A 21,810-nucleotide genomic window follows, 5' to 3' on the forward strand; every position below is an offset into this window, starting at 1 on the left:
GGGAAATCCTCAGTGCTCCCCTTCTCTCTGACTGATTACAATCTGCTTTTTTTCTATAAAGCACATTTATTGTGGGAGTTTGATTTGAAAGAATTTCAAGTAATTTAAACTTTGGCTGCAGGCATACAGATCATTTAAAAACTGAACTTCCAGTGTTTTTACACATTAACAACATTTCTGGTTAGTGCTATAATGAAGTTTTAATTCTCAATCTACCAACTGAAATACATGCCAAAAATTACCTAGGAAGAAATCACGCAGTTCAAAGTTAGCCGGGCTGACAGTAGACCTTGTGCTAGCAGTTTTAGTACAATAATATTTATGTTGCAATGGGGAGTTTTGAAGCTGGGGGCTTTCTTTAGGGGTGACTGTCAACCACCTAGAGCTTTTGGAAACTACAGAGGTGCTGGAAACAGCCTTCAGTATGGTTCAAATTAAAGCCCCGTTCAAACTGTGTTTTCTTAAGAGACCAGGACTCATCTGTCCTGCCTCACGTACTCAAAGCATCTTATTACCCTACATGCTCTTATATATGTCACTGCCTGCATCTGTCAGTTATTAAGATGAATGACAGAATCTGGCCTTAAATAAAATTGAATTAGGAGGTGTTAATTCAGATCCATCCTTTCTGGGAGCGAGGTGCAAATGCAAGATGCACATTGCTCTGGGATTTTGGAAAGTGCAAATAACAGCTCACTTCATTTTGATTTATCTCTTCATCAGCCAAAGAGCCTCCCACCACCAAAGTTCTCAGCCCATTTCAATACCCTTCTTGAAAAAGGTACTTGGGCTAGGTAAGATGCAGGGACAAGCCAAAAGAAAAGAAAAGCCAGTTTTATTCATAGCAAATGGTAAAATTTTGGATGAAAAGGCTTACAGTGTTTCCTTATAAATAAATATAAGTGTTAGGTTTTCTCTTAACAAGTCCTGTGTAAGCTCACAGGACTAGGCAAGAGCTTGTCACCAACACAAAAAATACCAGCTGAACAATCCTAACAGAGTCAACTCCTGCAGTACCTCAGACATTCAGTAAGAACACTGTTCACCACTGAAGTTTAGTTAAATATGCACAATTTTATTTATTGAAGAGATTAGGACAAAAACATTAAACCAAATACATGACAAAGCACCAGAGGCAGTAAAACCCCACCATGCACATCACCAATCTTTCCTCCTATAAGGTACTTAGAAAATAAAAAAAAAAGTCCTTCTTGACACAGCACCATCTTCAGAGTGTAAAAACATTACTCCTTTATATTCTTAGTTACCAAAATAGAACCAAGGCAGGTCAGCTGCAGCTAGCTTTGTCTCTTGATAAAGAACTGTGAAACATCCTCTTGAGAGTGGGACCATAACTTTCCTGCAAGGCAGGCAAATAGCATCCATACGTCAAATGCCAAGTAGCTGTACGCACATGCCACATACTATAATTAAGCACAAATTCAAGTAACATTTACATACTACAGAGTCCACATGTACCTACCCAAAAAACATGACCACTTCACAAAACGTATACAGGCAGTAATATCAGAACAACTGAGGTACTGGAAACACAAATATTTATGCCAAGAGATTTCAATATCATACAGCAATATAAAAGCAGTAATAAAAACATTTGCCAGTCTAAATCAAATAAAGCTATCTAGGAAAAAAAAAAAAAAAAAAAAGAAGCTAAATAAAAAGTTATTTAGGGACAGAAATACCTGAACAGAAAAGAAGTGTGTTAACTACAGCATGTAACATGTCATCCCAAGTCAACCCGTAATTGAAGTACTGGCTTAATACATCACTACTGTGACATTTTCTTCAATAAATAGAATAAGTCTTGACAATACAAAAGGTGCATATTACTGTGTATGTTTCAAGAGGAATATCTGTAATATAAATGTTCAGCTTATTAATACCCTCTTATTTCTTAGTCTGGACATAAGCAAAAATGAAAACCAAACTATTCATTTCCCAAGTTTAAAGGAATTCAAAGAAAAAAACCCACAATACTCTTCCTCAATAATAAAGAGCCCTCTATTTACACATGGGCTAGTCAGTAAAGAAGAGATTGGTTCTCAGATGAAGACACTGTTAAGGGCTTTCTGCCCTCTCTAGTCATATACGTGCAGCATGGCAGATATGGAAGCCAGTATTCTCATATCTTTAAAAAAAAAATTATACAGTTTTCTTTTTTTCTTTTTTCTCCCCTATTATAGCAGTAATGCATCTGGAAGTTCGAGTTATAATAGCTTCCTGCAACAAACCATTCGACACAAAACAGAACAGCCTGTTAAATGACAGTTACTTCCCCTTAAGGGAACAAAGCATTAAAATGTCATTTCCTGACAAGAATATTAAGTAGTTTATTTAGAAGAAATGACTTGAAAATAGCTATCAAGAGACATGAACTGAAATTTTGCTTGTTTTTAGCACCCACTTTTCATGTCCGTCTTTGTGCACCTAATTTTTTTCTTGTATTAATCCCATTAATTATTAGACATCTGATTAAAAAAGTTAGCCAATTGTATTTTCCCTGAATAATGGCTGAAGTTAAATATCTAACAGTGCGATGCCAAGATGTGAGCTGAGGCAAAAAAGTTTCTATTTGTTGTGAGTTACCACTGTTTTTAATGAAACAGAAACAGGAGTGATACAGCTGCACCAGAATTGGCATGTGCAGTCTCCTTGGCTCCAAAAAGGTGAGAAGCTACAATTGCTCCATGCTGCCTTTTCTCCTCCAAATCAATCTAACCTGATAGCAAGCTCCCCCCGCCCCCCCAGTCTGTCCCCATGCTACATTTGTTATATTAGCTCCTTGTGGAGGTTCCTTCTCAATCCAAGGACCTCTGAGTGTCTTTTGCTACCAAGCTAGGCTGATGCAGGATGTGACTGAACGCGGTCAGGAAGGGCTCCTTCATGTGTCCATCTCCAGGTTGTGTACCTTCTGAACACCAGTCCTTGTGCTCAGTTAAAGAATGGGTCCAAGTCTTCTTCCATGTTGACGTCAGGCACCAGCTGATCTGATACTTCCTTAGCACCATATCCTGAATTCGATACATTAAAATCTGTAGAAAACCATGGATGGTCCAGAATTTCCTGTGAAGTCAGCCTTTCTGATGGCTCTCGACGCAGTATGCTACGTATGAGGCATTTTGCCTTAGGGGATAGAGTTTCTGGAATGTTAAACTGCCCTCGACGGATCTTGCTGAAGAGGGAACTGGGCTCAATGTCATGGAAAGGATAGCGTCCAACCAGCATGGTGTAAAGCATGACACCTAGACTCCACACGTCCGCTGCTTTGCCAGAGTAGCTGCCATTTGTGTTCAAGATCTCTGGACTCACATAGGCTGGGCATCCATGCTTATCAGAAAGAGAGTCATCATTTCCTCTTAAAATGTAAGCATCTTCTAGGCTTTCCAATTTCACTCTGGTCCTGTGGGGGGAAAAAAACAACAGAACACTATCAAGGCAAGCAAACATCAAACACAAATTCTGGCTGTTGCAATTACATGGTTATAATAGTCGTACTCTACAAGATTTGACAATTGCAGAAGTGCATCAGTTTAAAGTCCCACTCACAGCAGTTGTTCCAGATAACTTGATACTGTTTCTTCCATACTGGTTAGAGATATTAGAGATATATAGGGAATACTGTCACACATACAGCTAGAGGATTTCAAATACAGTCATGGCTAGTAAACTCATTAATAAGTTTATCTCTTAAAAAGAGAAAAGGAACTTCCATATTCATATTCATGCTTTTGGTTAATTTCACATAGACATCATTTCCAAAAGGGGACAAAAACCTCAAGACCTTTTCTGAGCTGGATGCACTCTAACCTACCCATGTACGATTCATTCCCAAATACAAACCCAGTCCTAACTACACAAGGTTATTTTGACACCTTCATGCTGGCAAAGCCACTCTGTAACCTGTAATTCCACAAGGTTTAACAGTAATAAAATGGTAACTTTGACCCTAAATGATCCCTCTGACCAACTAACATTTTTCCTTTGCCCCAGCAATTCTAAGAAAAATTAAGAATGAACACTTTAAGAGATTTCAGACTTTTGGGCAAAGGGAGATCAGGTGAGCTGAAGGCCAAGATTAACAGCAAGCTTATCTACCCAGCTGAGCCAGAGGAGCTCCCCACACTGGAATGAACAGAGAAGCTGGCAAAGGACTTGCAGAGATGACAGGGATGCCTTATCTAGACTGCAAACTCCTGCTGCCTGCAAAGCACTGTGAACTTGTCATTGTGCTGCAGTAATTATCTCTGCAAGAGAATTTTCCTTTCTTACGGGTATCACACAGGAGCAGAAAAAACGATGCAGAGCTGCTTGTCACAGCACTAGATGAACATAACCTTTCTTTCCTTTCTCACTGCTAGGCTTTGTATCTATATTTAAAATTCTGTCCCTGTTGGAGGCATCCAAAGGATTACCCTTTACCCAAGTACCCTTTAGACTATTTCCCAGCAAAGGATGGTTTTGAGAACAGAGTCACTACAATGCAACAGGGCTTGTCCAGGGCCTTGGGATGGCAGAGCAACCTAGCAGTAGTGCAGATTTTCCTTTCTATGATTTGGGGTCAGTTTTGGGTATTACTGCCCTCAACCCCACAGGTCTGTTACGATCACTCTCAGCCCTCTCTCATGGCCCTGTTCCCATACCACAGACATTCACACACAGGGACTGAACTTCATCCCAGAAGGCAGAACTTGCATCTCTCGACTAAAGCACGTAATTTAACAGGCATTAAAATAGACAAGGAGAGCCTTGTTTCTTAAATGTTTGCTGAAGACAACATTGATTGAGCTTAGCTGTGAAAGACATCTGGGCCAGCTTTGGCTTAGACTTAGTTCCAGGGCAGCTCAGCCCTATCTTTTTTGAACCAACAGAAGAGCATTTTACTCCATGGAGTACTCCAGAAGCAACTATGCCATAAACTTTCATGACACTTGGACCTTTTCAACAGCTAAATACGTTTACTAGCAGAGGTGAAAGCCCCTCTGGCAACATGCCCCAAATGAGGAAGTCATAAATAAGAATTCCAAATACCTGGCTCCCAAGCACAGTGTGTCAGGGCAGCTCCTTCTCCCCTGACACATGCCAGTCTTTGCTCCTCCAGTTCGGTGCTGACAGGCTTTGCTCAACACACCTGCTTCCACATTAATTACCACTGCCATCCAACACTACCTCTGGCCATGGACACCCCCTCATTAGCACTCAAACAATACAGCAGCAATGCACCACACAGGAAGCGGGCTGCAAGGAAAAACCTAACTGCAATTACCAAGACCACAGAAATTTCGCTCTGTACACAAAGCAGAGGGTCCACAACAGGAGAGTGACTTGAGGAGAGTCTTTTCACAGTGCTCAACTTTGACACATTCCCACACCTGCACAGCGCAGGAAGAGAAGCAAGGAGAAACGCCCAGAGGAAAGAAAACATGCCAAAGAGGGCACAGAACAGAGAAGAGGAAATGAAAGGGAAGGCAGGGACATGAGTTGTGGTTCCATTTGCATTGCCCACCTCAGTTTTTCCATAGAAAAGCATGTGTAGCAATAAAACAGTGGGGCCAGATACTCAAACATGCATTAAGTCACTGAACTGCCAGACAGGAAGGCATCGACTCGCTCCTGCTAACTAACAGAAGCAGAGCACACACACGGAGTGGGGCAGAGCAGGCTATTTATAAACAGCTTCCAGGAGGGAGCTCACCCCCACACACACACTCGCCTGCCATCCCAGTGTCAACAACACAGGGAAACGTTGTTTACTTTCCTATCCTATTTTACATTTCTGGGACTTGCCAAAGACTTTAGAAAAACAGTTCAATAAGAAGCTTTTATATTACATAAAATTATTGGAATTCCCTAATCTCTCATTTCCTACAACAGACACAGTACAAAACCACAGAGAACAGACTGAAAGGTGTGTCAAAAAATTGTATTTTTTTCCAGGAGAAGAAATAATTTCTTCATAATAAAACAGAAGCAGCACACAACAGCCATATCCCCATCCTGCTTTCCTTGCAAGGTGCTGCAGCTTCCACACGGAAGAGCGAGTTTTGTTTCAGTAAGCAAATGGAACAACAGCTGGCCCTTATCTGCCAGCTCCTCTGTAAGCTGTGGGCAAATGAAAACACTCAACCTAGGTTTTTCATCCTGCCGAGCTGACAGGCTTTGAGGAAACAAAAGGTCCCAAATTAAACAAAAACACAGCCTTCAGTCCTCTTCCTCCTGGTCAGCCCCCAAACCCTCAGCCAGAAACTCCCCTGCGTGCAAGGTGCAATGGTGAAATGGCTCCTCTGCAAACAGGCAGTGCTCTGCAGCAGCAGGCACGCATTTCCCTGGCAGACTGCAGGGCCTGCATCCCCTGAGCACGCACTGCCAGCTGCACAGCCTCAGTACAGCCTTCTCCTGTCCCAGTTACACCCAGGCACAACCCGGGTGTTCCTGGTTTCCTTTGTACAGTCTGCTGTCTTTGCAGTAGATGACAACACAGGTTTTCCATCCACGCAGCAAGGAGAGCACAGGAGGATGGGAAGGGCTGTCTGCTTTGACACAGCTGGCAATAGAAAGAGCTCACAGAGTGGTTCTGCCAGCACCCCTCACCACCAGCCAGGAGTGGGCTGGGCAGAGCCAGTGCAGCCCGTTTGACAGATGATTTCACCACCTCAGCCTCACAGACGAGGGCAGTCTGCACAGCCGTACTGCGCAGGTGTGCACAGCAGCTCGCACTCCCCTTTAACAGTCCCTTCACGTCTCCCCAGGCAATCCAAAAGGAGCAGCCTGGCTCAGGAGCTGCCATTTCCCAGTGCACAGCACCCCAGCTCTGCGAGACACAGCTTCCAGCTCTGCTGCTCTTCCCTTACTCTGCATTTCAAGCACTGGCTAAAAGAGCTCTGATTCCTGCAATCCATTGAGGTTTTTGAGTTTGGTTTTCGGGGTTTTTTTTAGGGGAGGGGACAACAGGCAGGCAGTGTGGAGGGGAATGGGTAAAACAGGAAAGTCCAAGTACAGAGAAATATAGAGACATGCTGAATGAAAAGCAATCTCTCCCCCTCATGCCTCTCTCAGAAAGCACACAAATCAAATACCCAAGAAAAGGACTAAAAGCCAACAACAGACCCTGAAAACCACAAGTCGATTCTGAGAATACAGAACCTCCACAGAAAAGGGTGGAGGAGTGTATACAACTGCAGGTTTACTGGACAACCCAGAATCTGACATTTGTTAAGGCAAAGGGAGAAAAATCCAAACATGAAGGCGTGAAATCACAGTCAACTTTGAAGTGCCTCCCATCACAGAGAAGAAAAAGGACAAACAAAATAGTTCTCTAAAAACCTCTCATTCTCTAAATAATTAACTCACATCAGTCAGCTAAAGGATCTCCACAAGAGAAAAAAGTTTTCCAAAAGCATCAGCATTTGAGCTTGACAAACAGTTGCAACAAAATTAATCCCCAAAGTTCAAATGTAAGCTCCTGCCACAGCCGGATGAGACTCACTCTGTACACATACTGTAGGGCAACAAAGACTTTTGCCAACGCTTACGTAATTACAATACATAATTTCAAGTTTTAATGCAGACCTCGAATAAGTACATGGAAAAAGAGTGTTATGCATCTATCGGATCATTGATAAAACACTGCATTAGTTTAATGCATTAAAAAAAAATACAAGCCTGAATCATGGCTCTTCAAAAAGGGGAAGCTATTCTGCCTATGAATGCTTTCCCATTACTGGTGAATGAAACCACAGAAGTGCAATCAGAGGGCAGCAGCAGCACTCGGACGGGAAATGCGTCTTTGTCCCCATAGAAACCGTCAGGGAAACCCATGAAAAACAATACCACTCTGAGTTTCTTATCAATATGCCATTCATTACTTGACTGCATTCAGACTTTGCTCCAGTAATGTAGCAAAACCTAATCAATTAAATGTCTTCCAGAAGATTCTCCAAAGCAACCTTCTGAGTTAGCACTCACCTCTGCCTTTCTTGCACAGTCCATATTTTTTTTCCAACAGATTCACATTATTCTTCCCTGTAGAGCTTCGGGACTACCAGCAAATTGCTATCCTGCTTTTTGACACTCAAACCAGACTGTAAGAATCCAGCATTCACACTTGGTTTCCAAAAGCAAATAAAATCAGTGGAATTACTCAGAGGGCTCTAAACTCACAAGGCAGGAGAAAAAAAATCTTTAACATTTAAAGCAGAGATAACTGATAGCCTGAATGTTTCAGAAGAAAATATCTTCACTGCAGTGAATAAGCAGTCAGTAGTAAAGGAGCCTGCACCTCAATCAATGAAAGCAGTTGCCTCTAGTCTGTCCCCAAAGCCATCTGTATGAGAAATAATACCTGAACAACAGCTGAGCCAACCATCCCATTTTGGGAAGGCCAGACACAATTTTTGCACAGTAACACTCCCCATATGACAGCCAAATCAGCTGCTTTGGGAAGAGACTGAAGGAACCATCCTGCTACGGACACTCCAAATACACCATCCAATTGGTGCTTAGGTCAGGTTAGAAGATCCAGATTTATAGGTTCTATGCAGCAGACTCCAGAGATCAGGAAGAACACATCATTGCCATCTGAACTGCCATTTTTTAACACAATTGCAGATAAATATAAACCAGCAATTTCTAAAGGTGCTTTTAACAGTAAAAACTAAAAGCACCCAAGCAATATCTCATATTTCAATATTACTCTGACAGGCCAGGAAAGTCTTTCCCTAGGCAGAGGCACTCAAGCCATTGACTGCCCAGTGGACCAGGGCAGCCAATGTCCTGAGTGCCTCTGCAGGGATTGCTCCTAGGTGGCCAGTAATTTATAGGTCATTTAATCGAGGTCAGTTGCTCACACCCCATCATAAAGATGAGAAGAGCATGCACACAATTAGAGTCACAAAGAAGCAAAAAAAATAAAAGGGCAGCTCAACACTAGAAGCAGTAATCTTTTGCTAATCGATTTTTAAATTTTTTTTGTAACTGAGAGAATCTCTCCTAAATAACACAGAAGTAGGCTGCCATCAGGGAGCCAGCGAGACAGGGAAGGCGGTAATGAAACCCCAGGCAGATGATTTGCAGCTTTGGTGCAAAGACTCCTTCTGAACTCACAACTACCCAATCTCCTTGGGGGCAGAAAGGCACACAGGAGCAGGGGCAAATGTTAGGCCATCAATTTAAATCCTGCTCCTTTCACCAACAGATCCCCGTCCAGTTTGCAACAGCACAGAGCATGGGTGTTCACCACACAGTATCCTACACAACTTCAGGGAAGAAAAAAAACAAACTCTGCACAAAAGCTGTTAGATAGTCTCTTGCATAATAAAACAGGCTCAAGGATATATTTCAAAAGACAACTGGGACTTGCAGGCAGCACAGGTTTACCGGATGAATCTTGTTCCTAAGGGGAGATTCCTTCTCTGGTACTTCCGCACAATAAGGAAGCCTCTAAAAATTGCATCTCCCCCACCCTTCCTCTGCAAGGATGCTAAGAGTCAGCCCTGCCTGCACCCCCGTGACGTGCAGAACCCAGCAACTTAGAGCTTTTAACTTGTTTTAAGATGGTCTAGTTTTTTTTCCTACCGACTTCCACTTAAAAATGCTCTGACTCACCTCCAGAAAGGGCTGGTGCCCCAAAGACCTCAGCTTTATAACACTCAAATAGGATTGCCAGGAACAGCCTGTCCTGTATGCCATATACTTCATTTCTTCCATGCCATTATTGCCTAACATGCTCCCCAGAGAGTGGGTAGGTAGTGATGCATGTGTTGGGGTGCAGGCTGTAAAATCCAGAGCAGATCCTTCCACAGAGGAGCTCGGTTACAATACCCTAAGTAATCAATTTTTTGGTAAGAATCTGGCTCAGGGCAGCTACTTCACCACCTCATTTTTATCTTGTTACATCACATTGAAGATCAGAATTCTTAAAGACTGTGCTGTCAACCATGTGCTGTGTTCCCCATCTTTTCTAGGTCTTCTGATACAATGCATGATGAAACTCCACAGGGAAAGAACACCACAACTTTATTTTTTTAACGTAATTTCATGTTGCGAAAATAGCCCTGCACTTTCTGAGCCTATGATGAGTGCTCAACGTCTCTAAGGCAAAGCCATGACATTATCTCACAACCTTACTGAAAACCTTTTGCTCAAATGTCTGAAATCCTGTCTCCATGCAAGACACATCTACTAGAAAAGCAGGTGCTCAAGACTAAATACATCACAGGTTGGCTGCTGTTTAACATCTCCCACCTTTCTCTCCCTCCCAAGCCTGAAGTAATCTCCCAGCGTGATAAAAAGGACAATTAGAAGAGAAGGCAGCCGAATTTCACTCTGACAATCCACTGCTGCTGTGACTAGTTGGGTTCTTGCCTGCCTTTCTCACCCCAGCACAGACATCCACTGATACCCTCAGTCTCCACTCATAACTCAATGTGGACCATTTTGCAGCAAGTCTGTGGATGGAGTTTCCAAGTCTCCAAAAGGACCAGCTGTTGAACTGAATTTAAGATGTCCTAAGACACATCTACTCCCAGGGACTACAAAGCACCTTTCACAGGGATTAACCCCAAATGATGGGTATCCCAGGAGAGGCACCACCCATGACTGGCATGACAGCCAACACATAGCACAGCATCCTGCCTGAACAGGGAGAGTGAAGAAGACAATGAACCTACAGAACCTACTATGAACCACAGACAGTCCAGGGGTAAAACCTCCTGCAAACTCCAGTGCTGGGTACAACACCAATGGTTCTTGACAGTCATGGTCTCACTGAAAGGTCTCGAAGTGACTCAAGGTCCATTGGAGTTCCCATCATCATCCCAGGGCCAGACAGCATCCAAATCTTCCCTGGCTTTTGCATTAATTTATACCCTTTGGCACAATAATTACCCTGTATGACAATCTACACCCTCAGGGGGAGATTTATGCACTTCACAGGGCGGGTGTGATGTTCACCACCTGCAGACAGCCTCCCTCTTCCATTCCACTGGGAAGGGCACCAAACACCAAACAAATGCAAGTGTTGCTCCCAGGAACATGGTGAGAGAACAGAGACTTCGTAACCAAACCACATAAAGGCAAAGGGGGCATGAACCCTCCTGTGAAAAACAGTTGTGCAACCACTTCATCTTCTACCCTAAGCCTCACAGCAGATTTACTGTCCATTAAGAAATCTGCCTTCCTCCCATATTCTAAGAACAATAATTTCTGGTTTGAAATCTGACCTGTGATTCTCCACTACTGACTAACTTCTGCTCTTTGACCCTATGGCCCTGTAGTGCATAGTGCTTAAATGACAAAACAGATGAAGACTGTTCTTATTTCTAAATCTTCAAGTATTTTAAGAACAGTCCCATTTTGTCTGATTTTCTTCCACATTAGGACTCTCTTTCTAGGACTAAGGAAAGCATTAACTTACATGTTTTCTATAGAATTGTAATGGTAACAGCAAATTCTAACACATTGATAAAAAAGCTGCTGACCACATTACAATCTGACAAATGCTGGGGAGAAAAGCTTACTATTAACTATAAGAAAATGAAAGGTCTACATGCAAAAAGATTGGTATATTCACTTCTATTTTTGAGGGATCAGGTTTGTATCATGAGGATTGCAAACAACATAACTAGGTCATGTTAAAGCATCATCCACTCAAAGTTGAGAAATTAAAGAGGAAAGAATATTCTAAGAGCACCAAGTAAATACATTATGCTAACACAAGCTTTCTAAATTAGTGTATTGTACTGGCTGCATTCCCCTGGCATAGAGCAAAAAGTGTCAAATCCTGTTTATTTTTATTGAATCCCACCTGCCTCATATTTACGCAAAGAATAGAGGAAAATTACAATATCTAAACACCAAAATTATTTTAATTTTCCCTTCAACAAGTATGATGAATGTACAAGGTCTTTAAGCTTCAAATATTACGACAGCTAATATTTTAATATAATTAAAGGCTTAAAAACACACTAAAGAAATTAATAATTCCCTGACAGCAGAAATGTTCTTGTATTAAGCAAACCATTGAAACAACCAACACAGAAATGCTTCATTTAATTCTGAGATCTTTCAGATGGCTCTTTCTCAAAGCATCTGCTATGTATCAGACTGATGAACTGCTTTATTAGCTATATACTGTGTATAGCACTATTTTTAGCACAACCCAAAAAAATCTGCCTGTTCTACAACATCATTATGGGACACCAGCTAGGAGAAGGGCATGGTTGTTCTGCCCAAGGGCCTACTGTGAAAACAGGCTGTACATAAAAAATGGTAAATACCATGCCATGAACACAGATAAAATACTCAAAAGCCAGAACCTCATAACATCAACACCAACCTGGCTTAATACCCAGGATAAAAAATATTTAACAACATGGACGGAAGCAGAAAACATACAAGTTTTATTGTAGGTCATCCACTGTTTTGGATTCAAGTTTCATTCTGAAGTGCAAGGACAGTTTTTGAAGTGTTCAAGTATCTTAGAGGTACTTTAGCAAGTCTGTTGAGACTCAGCATGGCAAGTCAGTGTTGTTTTCTGTATTTTCAGTGTTCTGGAAGCCACTGCACTCATTTAATAGAGTGCTGCTGCTTGCTAACCCAGTCTTACAAAACATTTCCAACCATGCTGTATTGTCTTAGAACTTCTGCTTCATCAAAATCAGCTGCAGGTTTATGGAGTTTAACTCTGAAATTTCGATAGTACAAGACTGGCTATTTCACCTATAGCTTACAAAAGGATCCACAGACACACTTCCCCCTAAAAACCACCACTGCACTACCTTTTATGCAAAACAAAAAACCCATGCAGCAACATCACACATCGTTTTCATGGAATGCAATTTACCCTATCTTCAAACTTCCCACAGTTCAGGATATAAAGAAACTATAAATTACCTTGAAACATAGACAAATTGTTTCTGTTTCCACAACGGAATTCTGAGTTTCATTTGAAATGCTGATGTATTTACACACGTGCCATAGTGTAAGACATGATAAGAGTCTGTCATGGATTTAGCACATGAAGAGAACACCTCTAGTACAATTAGGACCCCTACAAAATGCTCAGTGCTACCAGCCTACAACAATACTTTATTCCACCTTCTTACCTCCCAGTTCATTAGAAACATCCCAAGGCACTGTGATTTGCAACATCCAAATAACACACATTTCTAGTGGGGACATCAATTTGAAGCAAGGAGCACCCATGGTGCTGCTAGATCAGAGCCCAAATCATTGCAAATTCCAGCTGTAATTCAGATAATGGGAATGGGGTAGAAAAGAGTTTCAACACTGTATGCACTCACATGCCAAACTTCAGGAGCTCTGTTTTTCTATTGAACTACCAGGATCTCATCAGGATCAATGAAAGAAGATGTACTAAGAAATGCTTTAAAATTGATTTTCTTTTTAAAACAAATGAACTATTTCCATAACCTTCACATTCCCTCTGGCTCCTCCATTCTGGCAGCTCTCAACTAACAGCAGACGAGCATCTTACTAAAAAAAAAATTAAAAGCACCAAGTTTTCCATTCATGTGTTGCCTGGATTTCCCATCTTTTCTTCTACCAAAATAAAAGCCATGAGAGTCTTCAAGAAGAGGAAGTTCCGAAGTGGTAAGTACTTAAAATGAACTGCAGAAAAACAGCCTTAAAGAAATAGGAAAAGAACTACTAAGAAAGAGCTCCACTGAAGAGCAGACGCACAGCAGGAGAGTTCACACACACTTCTCAAAACATCAATTTTATCTCTTCTCTCCCTCTCTGGCTCATTACGAGCACCAGAGAGCAAGAGATGGTGCAGCACCCATGTGCCAGGCCCTGCTGCTGAGGCAGCTCCTCAAGGACTGCTCAGCACACAGCATCCTCAGCAGCATCCTCAGACACACGGGAGCTCCGAGGGAAGAAGCAACACACCAACACCACCTCTGTGAACTCAGGAGGACCAGGAAGATTTTTCATTTCTAAATACAGCAGCAGACTGAAAGTGATGACTGATTACAGTATGATGATCAGAGGATGTGAAAAAAGGCAGTCACTGCTGTTTGGTTCTATTTCTATCTCACATTATTGCATCTCTGTTTATTTAGCAGAGAAAGGATTAGAATACCTTCCTACTTACAAACCAACATTACATCCAGAAGAAAACCGCATTATGATTATCTTAAAAATAACCAGAAGTCCTATTTGACCTTTAAAGTGAATTATTGTATAATTAGAAGACAATGCTTAAAACTGAGTGTAACAGTGTCATCTTGCAGACAACAGCTAAGTTTAAAACATTCATAAAAGCCAACACTGCTATTACAGTACACACCACTTTTCTTGGGTGGCTGAAGCATTTGGCCCTGTGCCTCCTTGCATTCAGCTCCTCGTAAGCAGCAGGGTAGAAGTTCAACAGCACTCAGCACAGGCCTACATCTGCTCCCACTGCACTGCTCTGAGCTCATGCTGCCTTCCCTTGGACGAGCTCTTCCAAGTGCTGCTTCTCATGCAAAACCACACGTGTTTACATATATCCCCAGGAAAAAAAAAAACACTTTAACATTAGGACGTTATCAGCTACAACAGAGAACAATCCCTCACTCAACTATTTTGCACAAGTTTCCTTCTTATCTGCATCAGAGGTTCTACAGTGGTGCTTAATTATTAAACTGGGAGTAAAAGTTGTAGAAGTGCAGTTTACCTGTTCTGCTTTGCTCTATGAATAGACATAAAGCTCATTTAATTTCAGGCTTTTTTATTTGAAAAACATGAGGAGGCAATCGGACCTTTGGGCTGCAGAAGAAAAATGCTTTGCAGACAATCGTCTGAATTGAATTAAGAAGTGAAAATATCTATTATTTTTCAGTTTGGAAATAGATTAAAAGGAGAAGCCTATTTTGCAAAACTCAGCTTGCAAGCAGAGAATATTTAAATGGGATAGATGGTCATCTTTATGATGTCATTTTTATTTTAAGACCAGGAACTTTTCTTTCCTGAATGAATTGTGTGTTAGTTTTTTCTAATTTTTAGATCACCAACTTCCTGAGCCTGTGGAGAACTCAAGAGAATTTAGCTGTTGCTTGTAATTCCCCCAAACAGAATTGATATGCACTGGTTATTTTTAACAAAGCTCTCCAGAACATCCATTTCACTCTGCAGCAGTTTGAACAAGTTTTCAGACAATTTTTAGCATTTAATTAAAAGGACACAATATTTCCCCATCCTCTAACAATACAGGAAGAAGCACAAGGGCAGGCTCTCCTCCTGTTTACATGTTTGGGTTTTTTTCAATGGTCATCTTCCAATTTAACCACTCTGTGAAAGCCTGACATTATTCTGACGCTATTTATTGCTCTGATACCTTATGTGGAAATTGCAAATGAATTCGTCATTCAAGACAAGAAGACTGGTAAACTCGAGGAAAGGGATAGGAGATTTCCACAGGTACAACAGTACAGCCACTGCTCCACATCAGAAAGAGTACTTCAACAATATGCCCAGAGCATCCAGTGCTACTTCCTTCCCCGTCTTCCCACACTCTTTCCCCAAATCATTTACACAGGAGGGTGTATTGGGAGGAGATATTATTAAAAAAAAAAAAAACAAACCAGAAACAGTGGTTCCCCAAGGGCAACAGCTGATATCACAAACAAGCCCCCCCAGTGCAAGGCAGTTTCAGTTTAAGTACAATTAGTGATCACATAAATACTCTTACAAGCAGCCTCCACACCCTCCCAGCATGGAAAACAAGATGTCCTCAGAACAGTCCTAAACACTTGACTGTTCCTCCTCTCTACACCTGCTCACTAGAATGAGCCATTTCAGCCCCCAGTCCTCTTTAACATATACTGGATCCTCTTAACACCAGCAGCCCTTATGGTAACTCAGCTCTTACACCAGACACCCTTTCAGACCTTTCCTGCAGGAGACATCTCCCCATTAGGAAAGAGGAAACTCCTCTAGGTGGAGAGGCAGAGGCCAAGCACCAATGCAAACAGCGCTCTGTACTTGCTTTGCTCCAACACCTAAGCCAGAAGGTAAAATGGCACATCCATCCCACGCTCAGGCTGCAGAGGAAAAGAAAGTGTACTACAAGCAAAGGGTGCAATGTCCTGCAACTCCATCTGACCTCAGGCACTCCCAGCTGTAAACTGAGGGAGACTCTTACCTTTCTTCATCCTTGAAAATAAACTTTCGCAGCTTGAGATCTCGCAGTACCAGTCCACCATCATGGCAGTGTGCAACAGCAGAAGCTATTTGATAGAAGAGTTTGGCTGCCTCCTCCTCCTTAAGCTTCTTGCAGGTACGAACAAAGGAATGCATGTCCCCATAGCTCCTTTCAAAGAACACATACGCTTTTGTCTCCCCAAGAATTATTTCAGTAATTTGGTTGATATTTTTATGCGCAGGCAGACAAAAACATGGTGCTAATAACTCCTGGTAGCAGCCAATATCAAACACCTGCAGGAACAATGACAGTAAAGCCAGGGTTAGTGACATGAAGGACAGTGAAGTCATGGTACATCTGATTCTGCTAACAAAACCATCTCTAAGTACAATTTATGTCGCTGCTGAAAGCTGCACCGATGTAAACAGGATGTCACAAACTCACGGCACTGAGGACAAGACAAAGCAGGCTGTACAAACCCACACAGAGACACATGTAACCTTGACAGGAAAGGCTAGTCTTCAAAACTGGCAGCAAGCATAGTCACATTAGCTAACACCTGATCAAATCCAGAACGCAACCTAAATTATGCTGTGAAGACCAATGATGTAGAAGGGCAGTACTCAAAAGGAAGAGTGTTTCTTTTCTATTTTCCATCCAAATAAACTCAAAAAATACAGCCAGTATCTTTGTATTGAGAGAAGCTGTCACATTAAATCCACCCTGATACACATGCCTGCCTCTTTTCATTTTATTAACCCATTAAAGCCTTAAAGATTTTCAAGCTTAAAGTATCATCTATTGCTATTCCTGTTTACTTCCTGCCTTTCTTTCATCTCTGAAAAACAGCAAAGTCACTTTCACTTTCCAAGTCTCAGTTCCACAATGGCTGTTTATAAGATCAGAAGGACTACTCGGGAAATAGCTCTGCCTGTTGGAGCACAGACAAACACCCTTCAAAAGGCAAAGACAAAACCACCCTGAACTCTCTGCATTTCAATCAAGTGCTCCATTAAAAGCAAAGTGTCCCTTTACTGCTAAGTATGTTATCACTGATCTTATGAATGAGCTGTAAGAATTAAAAAAGCTGCTGGGAAACCCAAATATAAAAAGTTACTATAATCTAGTGATGACGAATGAATCAGTATTTGAGTCAATTGAGAAAAGACCACATTACAAGAAAATGAAAGACTTCATTGAGAACAACAGAAGTCAGTGTGCTAAAGGAGACTACGAGCAAAGTACCGATAGGAGTGATTTCTTTTTTAATTATACCTGCTGCAGAGGACTGCAAAGCAAGTATTAGCATTTCCACCAGCATAAAAACTTGATTAATATGTAACCTACTCGTGAGTGTTTTGTTACTTTGGTAAAAAAGAATTTAAGGTAGTCATGTGTCCTTTGAATGAAATAAAAATATGAAGAATTGGTCTAGCTCTCTGACCACTGTTTTCAACTGCAATTTTTTTTTCCTTTCTGTATTTGTGTTCCGACAGTGGGTATATTTGTACCCTCTCTGAGGAGCAAGTATCTCCCTGCTTTCTCTAAAGCTTTAAAAACCTTTAAATACTGAGCAAGAAAGATACAGTTCAATCAAAATTTTCCTGAGGCTTCAAAACCTGCACCATTTGATGCTTCAGAGCACAATCCTAATAAACTCCTTTCACAGAAGAGGACCCAAATCCCCAGAAATTGGGACACCCCCTCCTCTTCCCCTCAGCCCATACCTGCGCTGCCTTACTCCGGGCTCAGGGAAAAACAACCTTAAAGGCAGCCTGCCAAACAGACCCAGCACATTTTACGGGGGGAGGATTAGCACCGAGGCATTCTGGTGACACGGTGCACCAGGGAAGCAGAACCAGGGCGGGGAGGGGGTGTTGCTGAAATCCCTGGTGTGCAATTCATTCCAGAGGAGAATTCATTGACATTTGGATCTCAAAACTCGTAAGGACTACATTGTAAGTGAATGGCTCTTCTACAAAGCAGCTGCTATAGAATAAAATTTAAGCAGGAATATTCATGTAGCTCAAACCCTCATGTGAAAAAACAGCATTCCAGAATTCTCTCCTAAACCAGATTATCATAATGTAAATTAGTTACATTTTGTGGTTCTCAGACTATGTTAAATAAGTAGTTCTGGATATGTACCAGTGCTGTGTTTGAAAGGGGATAGATAGGAAGCACTATCATACTGCTAGAGTATCAAATACCTTCTATGAAGGGCTTCTTTGTATCCCAGCTTTTAAGATCCCTGGCCTCAATTCAGCAAATGTCCAATAAGCTGCAGTTTGATTTAGGTCTCGCTGGGAACTGGAAGTGAGAAGTTACCATTGTTTGGATGCCACAGAGCCTTGAAGCAAATAGCGGCATCTGTACAGTCAGTGGGTGCAGCCAAATGAATCTTGAGAATCATCAGTATGTGTCTGCTACCCAGCCCGCCGCTCCTGCAAGCAATCTCCGAGCATCTTCAGCGAGATACCAGAGAGCACCTCTCTTTGCCGGGAGGCTACTTGACAAATAGTTGTCATGACACTGCAGGCATTTTAAAGCACACATTAAATTAAGCCGAGTTCAGGACTGACAACTGCACACTCACAAACTAGCAATCCAGGCTAAGATTGTATTTTTGGAGCACAGCTAGTAGTGCCTCGCACATGTGGAAAAACTGATACTATTCAAATGTCAGGATCAGCTCAAAAACACACAGCTTAAATGGAAGGGGGAAAAAAATAACAGCCCAGTCTTTGTGAGCTGCAGTTATACTGTTCATACTGTTATCAAAACAGTGCCTTAATCCTGCAAACCAAACAGGAAACAAAGAAGCACATAGCCCCCGCTTTACCACTTGCTATGCAAGTTCACCTAGAATTTCATGCAGAGCAGCAGCTTTGTGAGATCTGTTTATTTCATGAAAAGATGCCAATGTCCTAGAGTGCAGCACTGTACTACTGCATCGAGCTGGGCTTTCATTCTCGAAATTCTCATGTTCTGTTTCAGTTTACTAACAAAGCATCCAGTTCAGCATGCAATATTAGTTCTTTGCAAAGCCATGGGCTTTTTTTCCCCTAAATAATCACATGAAGTCCTAGTGCCTTAACATCAGCTTTTATAACTCAATCAGTAAGCACATTTAAATTGCCCTCTGAACTCCAATCTTCACAAATAGCAAGGAGGAGTAATTATTTTCACTTCTCCGCTACAGCCTAGTCCATAACTTTTTATGAATCAAGTATGAGAAGCTATGAAAGTCAGCAACACTATTATTAATCCCTGGAATACTAGTAAGCTATAATACATCTACTTTTCCATCTAGAAATTTGCCACATGGCATTAATTCCACGTTTTGGGAATAATAGAAACACTGCAGCATGTGCTGCAAGGTTGCAATTTGCTACACAGTTATAGAAACTACTACTGGGTATCGCTTCAGTTTGCTGGACATAAGTCTGTCTCACTACAGACAAAAAGAATCACAATTTGGGAACAAAGGATAATATTTCCTCAGCTCGAAAAGAGAAAAACACCCCTCCACAGATGTGCATGCATGTGGATTTCTTTCTCCCACAGCTCACCTTTGAATAGCAGGAACAAACTGGGAGGAGGCAGAGAAAAGCCGGCAGGCTACAAAGAGTGGGATAGCTATTTTGTCTGCACTTCTAAAAATCGTAGGTGTGCAGGTTTTATTCTTGCTCATTTGGGCAATGGGGGAGGATGCTGTTTGCAAACAACCTCCACCGTGAGGGAGCTCAGGCTGATTAATTAGCTGTGGTTCTTCTTTCTTTTTAAATCACTTTTAAGACAAAGCTGATGGCAATCTGCCCCCACCCCCACTTCTCCATCTCTTCCGTATCCCAACGCACAGAACTGAGATCGGTAAAAATCGAGGAAGTCAGCAGGTCCCAACACCTTAAAATTAGCTGGGGATTCCCTACTCCATTTTGAAAAGTGAGTGTGGGGAAGAGGAGGCTTTCTCCTGGTCTGAACTCACGTTAAAACCTACTTCAAGAACGGCTCTTTCCAGAACAATATCCCCCCGCCAATAGAAGGCAGACCTGGCGCCGGGCCACCGCTATAACGTGGCCATTGTCTGGAGAGAGGGAAAAGTTACAGGATTCGCCTATAATCCTGCGTCCCTGCCTTTTGTTTCTCCACCGTTCAATAAATGAGGTACACGGCCGTGCTCGCCCTCCTGCAACACACGGGAAACCCAGGCGCGACAGGGGAGAACCCGGGGAGGGGGAGAACAAGGAGAAGCATTACCTTGCAAACCAGCTCCTCGCCGCTGTGCAGATGTACGGCTCGGAAAACGTGGTCTCCCTCGAGAGGCTCCAACAATAAGTATTTCCCGATGCAAGAAACGCAATGCGACAAGTTCGGGGTCTCCGGCGGGCTCGGCGAGCCTAGATTCGGGCTAAAACTCTGGCTTGGCTCGATGGACCGTATGGACGAGAGCTCTTCAAAATCCTGGGTTTTATTCCGCGGTCTCCCATATCGTGCTATCGTGATAGGGGTTGACCTTTGTATGTTCATGAGTATGGAGAAGACCAGCCGAGACGCTGCACCGGAGCCCTGGCGTGGAGCGCGGTCCCTCGCCCGTCCAGCTGCGGCTGCCTTTGTGTGGCGGGGGGGGCGGGAGCGGGAGCGCGGCGGCGGCGGGCGACCAGCCTCAGCGCCGCGTCCTGGGCACAGGGAGAGAGCGCTCAGCCCGCGGCCCTTTGTTCCGCCGCCGGCCGGCGCGCAGCGGCGCGGAGCAGCGCGGTGGCGGGGCAGCGGCGCCCGGGGCCGGGGAGCCGGGGGGCGGGCGGCGGCGCGGCCGGGGCAGTGCGGCCGCCGCTCCCGCGGGGCGCGCAGCGCGGGCGGCAACAAAAGCCCGGTAACGCGGTGTGCGCAGCGGGACCGTCCTTCCGCTCCCCTACGGCCCGGCCGCGCCGCGCTGCCGCGGCTCGGCTGTAGATGGCGCGGGAGCCTCGCCGCTAGCGCCCGGGGCGCTCCGAGAATGCCCCGCGAAACAGCGAGGGAGCATTTAACTTGGGCCGACAAAGGAGCGGGACCGCGGCGGGAGGCTCGGGGAGCCGCACCGGCAGCGCGGAGCGCGGCGGAGCGCGGGGCTGCGTGAGCCGCTCCGCGCCCGCGGAAAGGAACGCGCTGTCGTTGTCGCGACAGAACAAAAAGTGCAACCGCAGAACAGAGAGCGCTCCCACGCTCCCCCTGCACAGCGGATTTGTGAGCGGGGGCTCGCTGCCTTCGCCGCGTTTAATGGAGTTCACGCACAAAGAAAAAACCGGCGCGCCGAAAAGGGGCCGAGTTCTTACTGCAGGGGCTGGGAGGGCGATAAGCGAAAGGCCGTAAGGAGCAGTCAACTGGAATCGCTCAAAAAAATAAACGCGGGGAGCAAATTTTGTTTGGAGATTTTTTTTCTCCCTTGGGGATAGGACATGGGGAGGAGAGGAGTAGCCGCACCGCTCCCCTCCACCGAGGCACCGTCTGCCCCCGGCGTGTCAGCAGCTACTTACGTGGCGGGGACGCTGGCTGCCTCCGTGCTCGCTGCCGGCCGCCGCACGCCCGCACGGTGCCCAGCGCGCAGCCCGACTGCCCCGCCGCCGCCGCCCGCCCCGGCCCGGCCCGGCCCGGCCCCGCCCCGGCCG

General features: G+C 43.7%; 1 protein-coding gene across 1 annotated transcript; it reads right to left on the reverse strand.

Moving 5' to 3' along the window:
* Positions 1 to 1,054: 1,054 nt before the first annotated feature.
* TRIB2 (tribbles pseudokinase 2) lies at positions 1,055 to 21,795 on the reverse strand. The gene is made up of 4 exons (XM_063424731.1): positions 21,679 to 21,795; positions 20,426 to 20,844; positions 16,166 to 16,458; positions 1,055 to 3,421 (listed from the first exon to the last, which is right to left on the reverse strand). The coding sequence occupies exons 2-4, from the start codon at positions 20,693 to 20,695 to the stop codon at positions 2,953 to 2,955; spliced, it is 1,032 nt and encodes a 343-aa protein (XP_063280801.1). The 5' UTR covers positions 20,696 to 20,844; positions 21,679 to 21,795; the 3' UTR covers positions 1,055 to 2,952.
* Between the last annotated feature and the right edge of the window lie 15 nt (positions 21,796 to 21,810).

The sequence above is a fragment of the Prinia subflava genome, chromosome 2 (genome assembly GCF_021018805.1).
Source record: "Prinia subflava isolate CZ2003 ecotype Zambia chromosome 2, Cam_Psub_1.2, whole genome shotgun sequence".
Taxonomy (NCBI): domain Eukaryota; kingdom Metazoa; phylum Chordata; class Aves; order Passeriformes; family Cisticolidae; genus Prinia; species Prinia subflava.

Excerpts from the sequence above, each read along its gene's own strand:
- TRIB2 (XM_063424731.1), bottom strand. The coding sequence starts at position 20,695 with ATGAACATACAAAGGTCAACCCCTATCACGATAGCACGATATGGGAGA. Across the intron at positions 16,459-20,425 it reads GCGAGGAGCTGGTTTGCAAG|GTGTTTGATATTGGCTGCTA; the intron begins GTAATGCTTCTC and ends TTGTTCCTGCAG. Across the intron at positions 3,422-16,165 it reads ATTTTCAAGGATGAAGAAAG|GACCAGAGTGAAATTGGAAA; the intron begins GTAAGAGTCTCC and ends TTCCCCCCACAG.